Source organism: Protomyctophum parallelum (assembly GCF_964188405.1).
Source record: "Protomyctophum parallelum genome assembly, chromosome: 16".
Taxonomy (NCBI): Eukaryota; Metazoa; Chordata; class Actinopteri; order Myctophiformes; family Myctophidae; genus Protomyctophum; species Protomyctophum parallelum.
In genome coordinates, this window is record NC_139711.1 from 4351721 (window position 1) to 4361341 (window position 9621).

The window sequence follows — 9621 nt, forward strand, 5'->3', positions numbered from 1 at the left end:
GTCGGCAGGAGCAAATTCCAAATTCTGCAGGAGCGGGTGGAGCAAGGTTATTGCTAAATAACAACTAAATATGTTAACAACTAAATATTGAATTTAGTTTTTGAGGGGCGCTATAGCCCCATCCTATATTCAGCTATATAGTGTATATGTTTGTCCTAACACAAACATGAAATGCCTTTGCCAATGAATGGAGAATTTGCGTCATATGTGTCTGAGCAAATCGACATGTTACACAGGTGGTGATTCTTTAATTTAATTTAGTTTTCTCTTAACTTTTCAGATCCTTTTTTTTAGAAAATGTTTAGATTTTTTTTTTAAGATTTTTGACAAAGACTAAAACTGAGGACATTTTCTGTGACTATTTTTTTCCCCTCCCCAGATAACTAAAACTGTTTTTTCCAATTCTAGTTTTTATTATTTCGTTTCAGTTAAAGGTATATTCAGTGATTTCACTTAATTCAAATATCACTTATTTTTTTGTTTTGTTGTGATAATCCTCCCTACTATAGAGTGTGCTGGCCATATAAGGAGTTCCTCCCTGTCCCCAGTTAACCCCTGGGGGTCAAAAAACCTTAGGTTTCGTTTTTGACTCTCTATCCTGATTGGACGAAAGGCTGGGTCCCACAGCCAAAAACGAAACCTAAGGTTTTTTGAGTGAAATCACTGAATATACCTTTAACTATCGTCCCTGTCAGGTTGAGATCGCCATGATGTGCCCACGACATTCGAGCTTGCAGATCTGCTGCCTTTGATGCTTTTGTGTGACGCTGTATCAACTAGAACAGGGGTTTTCAACAGATTTTGACCCAGGGACCACCATCCTGACTATAAGAGCAACCTGGGGACCACCACATCGTAGACCCACCCCACACAATAGTGGTGGGGGGGGGGGGGGGGGGGTTCATGCACCACAGGGAGCTGGAGAAAACAGCTCAAATATAAATATAATATCTAATAAAATACAGTGATTTTTGTTTGAATATGATGGAATGTGATTAACCCATTCTGAACGGGAACCCATTTTGGTGTCGGCATCATGTTATGCTTTAGCTATTGAAAAATAGCAGATCTACAAGCTCATAGCGCGCCACCGAGTGGCGCGCTACGAGCTTGTAGGTCTGCTATTTTTGAAAAAATCGAAAGAACGACTGACATTTTTAGAATCTGATCTCAGGTCAGAATGGGTTCATCAGACCAGTGTGTGTCCAGTGGAAACCTCGTATGAATCTGATCTCAGGTCAGAATGGGTTAAGGATTACTGTGATTATGGTAAGCTCACATTTCATATCACACACACACACACACCCTACAGTAAGAACTCCTGTAAGTTTTAAAAAGTAAAAAAAAAATACTTAATTTTTTTTACAACCGGTTGAAAACCCCTGAACTAGAACGTTAATTTACGAAAAAAAAAAAAAAACCCACAAAAAGTTAGAATATGGAGATAAGAGCTTTCTGCCCGACGACGACGACAACAACAACAACGCCACAACAACAGCGTATAAACGTGGACGTGTGGTGGACGAGCGAGCGCGCGGCGGGACTAACCGATCTTCTCGTCCTCCTGCACCATCTTCCTCTCCTCGTGGAAGGCCCTGAGCCAGCGGAGCTTCTCCTCCAGCTTCTTGGCCAGGAAGATGTGGATCTCCTCGCTGTCCCTGTTGCACAGCTTGAAGGCGTTCTTCACGCTGACGTTGAAGTCGTCGTCGCGGCCGTCGCAGGCGTCGCGCACCTCGTAGCGGTCCATGTCGATACGCCCCTTATAGTACAGGATGTCCCGGCGAATCAGGTCCTACGGGGGGGGGGGGGGGGGGAAGCAGGGGAGGACGTCAGTGTGTGTGTGTGTTTGTGTGTGTGTGCTGTGCTGTCAGCCTGCAGGCATCCGTCCCTAGGTGTTCTGAAAAATATGTCTTATGCAACTCACTCCATCTGTTGGCCCCGACCACACACACACACACACACACACACACACACACACACACACACACACGCGCACACAACAGAACAGAACAGAACGAATCTCCACAGTGCATTTTTTTTGTTGCATTCTGACGTAAGAGAAATGAAGGAATTATGATTTGAACCGTCGTCCATGCCTGGTTGCGCGTCACGTCGTGCACCGTAAACAGTTCTAAGCTTCGGAAAAATCGTGATGTAAGGCGATGTGAGCTTGTAGAAGGTCGGCTTTGTATATAGCCTACTGTAAATCAGACTTATATCTTCATATATAATTGGTCCTCACTAATGATAATGACTCAGTCCGTGTCTCATAGGAGGGCTGTGGGAAGTTCAGAAAGCGTCCACCAGTGACATCTTCGTTAGGTAGATTTTTTTTTTAAACAAGATATTTTTTTAAATATATTTAGATTTTTATTATCACTAGCCCTTACCCGTTGTGAGATATTTGCCTGGTGGCCGCGGGGGGTACTGCGCCCGGTGCGTTTTTAATTCACTAATAAATTCATTATTAATAATTAATGTGTCAAATCGAAAAAAGGGCTCCGTTACGCCCTCCATATTCATATGGTCAATGCCTGTGTGAAAAGTGGGAGCGATTGGTGCAGGCATTGAGGAGATAATAAGTGTTTGTTTCTGACAGACAGACAGACAGACACACAGACATTCGGTGAATTATAGTATGATGAGAACGATGGCTTCTGTGCATTAGTGCTACAGGGGTTGTGCAATAACAGGAAGTCATGTGTGTTTTGTTTTAGCTTCATGTTGTTTTGTGATATGATCAGTGTTGGGGAAGTTACTTTTAAAAAGTAAGGAATTATAGTTATCGTTACTTATCTAAAAAAGTAATTTGTTACTTTACTTTACATTAAATTATGAAAGTAACTACTTTACTCTACTCTACTTTACTTTAAATAATAATAATATAAAAAACGATTTAAAAGACATTACATTATGAAATGTAGTGGAACAATAAAACATGTTCAGGAATTTTGACAGGCATCTTTATAGAGATATTCTATTTCATCAAATGTATTTTTGAGCTCATCTTCCATTTTAGAATATTCACTGTTCAGGTATTTGGAAAATGTATTTCTGCACATTGGCCCTGCTTTCACTGGCATTTTGCTGACCAAGGAACAGACTCCACCGGCGTTGAGAGGGGAAGCATTTCCTCAACAACATAGGCTACCTAGCAATCATTTTGTCAAGTTGACTCTTGGTGACATGCTACTGTGGCCATTTAAAATCGATATTTCCAACCCCCAAAGCAACCGATCTCGCTGTCATGATCCGCATTTGCCATTTTAGCGTGTGGTACTGTATTATGATTTTCGTTCAACCCGCGATTTCTGTCTGTGTAGTGTCTGCGTATGCGTTACAAGGGTCGCTGCCCGCACATAATACAAAACTCTGATGCTGGCATTCAAAGCAACCAAAGGTATGGCTCCCCCATATCTTGCAAGTATGATTGAACCCTACAAACCCTCCCACGCACTCAGATCAGCCAACGCAGGGAAGCTGGAAGTACCCTCACTAAAAGCCCCGGGACAACGCTCCACACGTCCCAAACTCTTCTCCCTTCTGGCTCCAAAACTGTGGAATGCACTTCCCATTGCAGTCAGAACTGCAGCATCACTCCCAATCTTCCGCCGTAGCCTGAAAACCCACCTTTTCAGACTCCATCATGGCCCATAGCACTTACCCTAACCCCTTAGATAGCATTTCTGTTGGCTTAGATAGCATTTGACACAGACTTATAGCATGTTATGTAGACAGCACTATAATTGTATTGTATATAGTCATAGCACGCCATAGTACATATGTATAGCATAGTAGTAAATATGTATAGTTTATATGTATAGTGTATGTATAGTTTCATTATATAGATATTCCACTGTTACTTTCTTAGCTTACGCATGTTTCATGATAAATGCTTTTATGTGATGTATTCCCATGCTTTTGTTCTTGCTTAAATGTAAGTCGCTCTGGATTAAGAGCGTCTGCTAAATACCTAAATTGTAAATTGTAAATTGTAAGGGTTTGTGTGTCTGTGACTAAATGTGTTACTGTTTACGACAGCCAGTAAGCCCACCCACCCTGTAGACTGTCTCTGATTGGCTTACCCTGAAATCTGGCCCTACGTTAGCCAATCAATGACCTCTTCTGCGACGTGCTTTTATCATGTTAGGGTGTATCAAGCCATGTGGGCTGAGAGGCTATAGTATGACTGCACAAACGAAACTGTCAACACAGAGAGCGCTCTCTAGTCTCTGCACTGCAGTCAGCAGCATAGAGACGCCTGTATGATAGACTCACGGAGCTGCGAGACTTTTCACTGATCACATAAGTTGACAATAACGCCATAACGCGGGTAACGCTCGCACAATAACTATAAGGCCGTTATGGAATGGGGAAATGTAAAGCGTTATAGGTTACAAGTTACTGCAAATGGTAGTTACGTTATGTAACGTAACGCGATGTAAGGGCGTTAGTCACAACACTGGATATGATGCACTGATTGGTTGGCACTTTTAATTTTGTTGTACACGTTGCAATGACAAATAAAGATCTATCTATCTATCTATTATCGTATTGCAACTTCTTCAGGAATAAGAAAGTCTGCCGTTTTTATTAGCTTGGATTCCCTGCATCGATGGTGTCACTGGTGGACGGGTTTCTGAACATAGACAGAGTATAGGAAAAAAAATAGTGGCATTTTATCATGAACATTCGTGAGGACCAATTATATATGAATTGAAGGTAAGTTGAAAAGTGGTGAAGTGGTCCTTTAACCCATTCTGACCGGGCACCCATTTTGGTGTCGGCATCATGTCATGCTTTAGCTATTGAAAAATAGCAGATCTACAAGCTCATATCGCGCCACCGAGTGGCGCGATACGAGCTTGTAGGTCTGCTATTTTTTGAAAAATCGAAGAGCGACTGACATTTCTAGAATCTGATCTCAGGTCAGAATGGGTTCGTCAGACCAGTGTGTGTCCAGCGGAAACCTCGTATGAATCTGATCTCAGGTCAGAATGGGTTAATAATGTACAGCTTACAAGATAGTAGTAGAAGTGAGACTCCAGGATCAGATAAAGACGGAAACATTTATCCGAGGTTGAAAACGGGTCACGTTTGTCGTCCAAACAACAAACGTTAGCATAATGTTCAGCAGATAAACCCCACAGCTCCATATTTAAACTTCTTTTGGAGGATAAAATGAATGCCCTATATACCCCTGCTTGGCCAAACTTCAGTGTTGGACTGTAGACGAGAGACAGGTCCATTTGGTTCAATCGGTACACACTCTGAGAGTGAAATGAACACTGAGGATTTTAGCGTATGGATTAGAATACTTTTAGGGTCCCAGAGATAAAATATCATGAATCAAAAAGGGGGGCGTGGTTGCCTAATGCACGTCAAACTGATGCGAGCCCTTGACATTTAAACAGTAGAGAATCACTGATCTATAACACTTTCTTGTGTCTGTATCCGTTTGGATGGATTTCCAATCAAGTTTCCAATCAATCAATCAATAAAGGATGGCGTTATAATGTGTACATCTCGTCTCATGGTTTAGAACAGTGATTTTCAACCTTTTGCATATCAAGGTCCATCATTTATTCAGTATTTGAGCCCTCTCAGCCCCCAAGACTTCCACACTGTATACTTTATTTGTCCTTTCGGAAATTAATTTTGTGCACAGCAGTCATCAGGTCAGGATATACATAAAACATGCAAACAAACAGATCACACAGTACATAGACAATAAAGAAACAGTGCCAACAGAAGGCCACCAGTCATAGTTCCAAGAGGCATCACATCACACATTATGCACGGAACTGAGACGGGGCCTGTTTGTTCATAAGTCCAATACTTATGGGATACAAACGATCTTGAGGCCCTCTATAGCCTGCGGGGAAGGTACCATGTACCGTCGCCCTGATGGTAAAAGAGCTAAATGAGCTTGTAGGTCTGCTATTTTTGAAAAACCCGAAGAAAGACTGACATAGAAACGTAGCTTTTTCAGAAAACTGTCAGGATGTAGAAGAACATTTTTAGGTCATCTCAGGTCAAAATGGGTTAACTAAGTAACGCAGATGTTTAACAATAACTTCACTCTTGAGCGCGTCAAATTAAACCATCATTTCACACTCTCTAGAGTTAAAGATCTATAAAAGAACCTCCTCAAGGACCACTAGGTGGTCCCCGGACCACTGGTTTGAGAAGAGGAAAGGAAAAAGAAAAAGGACAAATAATAATCCAAGCCCTGCGGCGCGCTAACGAGCGTGCAGAGATGCGGTTCCGCGTCTCCAGGTGCTATAGATAAGAGAGGATGAGAGGAAGGAGGAAGGCCGACACGCTATACATACACGCTTTACAAACATGGCCACGGGGCAGCCGCTATGCGCGCGGCGTTGCACCGAGGTACGACCCCGCCGAGGGGAAGACGTGGGCTTCATAATGAAGTGTGTCTCGCGCGGGCGGGCGGGCGGGCGGGCGGCCCCTCGCCTCTTCCGAGCGGGGCCATGAGGGCGGGGAGAAAGGTATAGGCGAGGCGGGCCATAAGGCCCATGTTAACCCATTTTGGGGGCGGGAACCCCTTTTGGCGTTAGCATTATGCTATGCTTTAGCTATTGAAAAATAGCAGACCTATACAAGCTCGTAGCGCGCCACCGAGTGGCGCGCTACGAGCTTGTATAGGTCTGCTATTTTTGAAAAGTCGAAGAACGACTGACATGTGGAAACATGGCTTTTTCAGAAAACTGTCAGGATTCAGGAGACATTTACAGAATCGTACCACAACACGTTGTTGTGGTAAACAAAAACAGACGGACATACATATACTGTTACCGTACACGCGTTCCTGACGCTGTGCACTGTAGATGTTCAGGGCAGATAACGGAGTGGAGGCAGAGCAGGATAGGGAAAGCACATGAGTGTGTTTGTGTGTGTGTGTGTGCGCATGCGTGCTTGTGTGTGCGTTTCTGTGTGCTTGCGTGTGCGCGCGCGTTTGTGCATGGGGTGTTGTTGTGTACAGTACACACACGAGATACAAGAGATTAAGTAATCATCTGTGCGTGCGTGCGTGCGTGCGTTCGTTAGCTCATGCACGTGTATCTCTCCGAGTATGAGCTGTGTGCATGCATTTGCATGTGTGTGTGCGCGTGTGCGTGTGTGTGTGTGTGTGTGTGTGTGTGTGTGTGCGTGTGCGTGTGTATATTGCTGAGCCTATCCAAGCATAAAGCTTCCTCTGACAGGACACTACAGCCTCGGTGGAGTCGGTGCATTAGGGCCACAAAGTAACACAGCCCCATTTAGAGACGAGCACTCAGTGCTTGGACAGGTCTCGTCCAAAAAGCACACAGAGTGTATTTCAGATTACGCAATGCCTTCCCGGCACGTCGGCGAGGTTGTGGGGGAGTCGTAATGCCTTTTCGCAAGTCCCCCTAGCTCCCCCCCGCGCGCGCACACACACACACACACACACACAGAGCTAGAAGGCAAAGCTCTCAGTCTACCGAGCAATCTTCGTTCCTACTCTCACCTATGGTTTCATAACCATAAGCCGCGCCCCGCCGCACGGGAGCCAACCCGTCCCACAAAACAATATATTAATCTGAGCCACCAACCCCTCGACCCGCAAAAACAAAAAGTAGCCTATACCGACCGGCTTTCCAACACCCAGCAGTCCGTTCAATTGCTTTCGAGAGAGGGGAGAGAGAGAGAGAGGGGAGGGGAGGGGGGACCGGGCCATTTCCCCGTCAATTTACATCTGTGCATGCATTTCGTTCATAATTGTTGTTCCAATAGTTCCAATTGTTGTCAGACCTATATACTCACGCCATATCGCCCCGCGATATATATATATATATTTTTTAAGATATTTTTTTTGCGGCTTACGCCTTTTATTGATTTTTGTAAGGGACAGATAGTAGGCTGACAGGAAACTGGAGAGAGATGGGGGATGACATGCGGTAAAGGCCGTGTCGGGTCCGGGAGTCGAACCCGCGGCACACCACGACTGGATCACCAGTCCGGTGCCCAGACCGTTACGCTACGGCCTGGGCCTCGCCCCGCGATAATTGCGCTGAAAACCTTGAGCCGTCTGCCCGCCCCGCGGGTCGACCCGCGGGACCTGCGGGGGGGAACGGGTCGGCCCGCGAAATCACTATAATGCACATCGAAATGCACCACCGATTTAGCTATAGTTATATACTTCCTCGTTGATTGAGCATATGCAGGATTGTTTTGTTTCACTCAGCGTCCCTGCCTATACTCCGTCATTGTCTATAAGCTTCAAGAAGGGAAGAGTCAGACATCGACAGAAGGAGAGAGAGAGAGAGAGAGAGAGAGAGAGGCAGAGGGGATCAGCTCAATATGTGGACGAGAGAGAGAGACGAGGGATGGAGCAAACCCAGTGCCATAGAGCACCTGCCTGCACTGCCTTATGTCTACATCATTTCCCTCAGTTATTTATTTCTGGCTCAACCAAACTGCTGTTGCTCTCTGCCCTGTAGGGAATGGCAGATGGAGAGAGACACAGTGAGAGAGAACGTAAGACAGACAGACAGACAGACAGACAGACAGACAGACAGACAGACAGACAGACAGGCAGGCAGGCAGGCAGGCAGGCAGGCAGGCAGGCAGGCAGGCAGACAGACAGACAGACAGACAGACAGACAGACAGACAGACAGACAGACAGACAGACAGACAGACAGACAGACAGACAGACAGACAGACAGACAGACAGACAGACAGACAGACAGACAGACAGACAGACAGACAGACAGACAGACAGACAGACAGACAGACAGACAGACAGACAGACAGACAGACAGACAGACAGACAGACAGACAGACAGACAGACAAGACAGACAAGACAAGACAAGACAAGACAAGACAAGACAAGACAAGACAGACAAGACAGACAGACAGACAGACAGACAGACAGACAGACAGACAGACAGACAGACAGACAGACAGACAGACAGACAGACAGACAGACAGACAGACAGACAGACAGACAGACAGACAGACAGACAGACAGACAGACAGACAAGACAGACAAGACAGACAAAACAGACAAGACAGACAAGACAGACAAGACAAGACAGACAGACAGACAGACAGACAGAAGGCCTACCTTCTTGCAAAGGACCAGCTGGTGGTCAAACAGGAAGAAGATCCGTTGCTGACTGCGTCCGTAGGGCTGATAGATCCACGACATTTCTCCCGTGTAGATCAGTTCTGAACTCCTGTCCAAGATGTCGTCACCCTGCGCGCGCACACACACACACACACACACACACACAATGGTTTTGTGCTTAAATATTATTGTTATTTACTGTATGCAAAATGTATATATAACCTCCATCAAAAGCCCCCCACCTGAGTATTTAACCCATTCTGACCTGAGATCAGATTCATACGAGGTTTTCCGCCGGACACACACTGGTCTGATGAACCCATTCTGACCTGAGATCAGATTCTAAAAATGTCAGTCGCTCTTCGATTTTTCAAAAATAGCAGACCTACAAGCTCGTATCGCGCCACTTGGTGGCGCGATATGAGCTTGTAGATCTGCTATTTTTAAATAGCTAAAGCATAACATGAAGCTGACACCAAAATGGGTGCCCGGTCAGAATGGGTTAAT

The 9621-nt window shown here is 45.2% G+C and overlaps 1 protein-coding gene across 1 annotated transcript in view; it reads right to left on the minus strand.

Moving 5' to 3' along the window:
• The window catches only part of LOC310873380 (rho guanine nucleotide exchange factor 9-like), a 42028-nt gene that overhangs the window by 8980 nt on the left and 23427 nt on the right, over positions 1-9621 (minus strand). Inside the window, exons 7-8 of the mRNA XM_083785750.1 lie at positions 9112-9243; positions 1549-1792 (exon numbers count right to left, since the gene is read on the minus strand). Coding sequence (XP_083641876.1) covers positions 1549-1792; positions 9112-9243 — 376 coding nt within the window. The remainder of the gene's footprint in view (positions 1-1548; positions 1793-9111; positions 9244-9621) is intronic.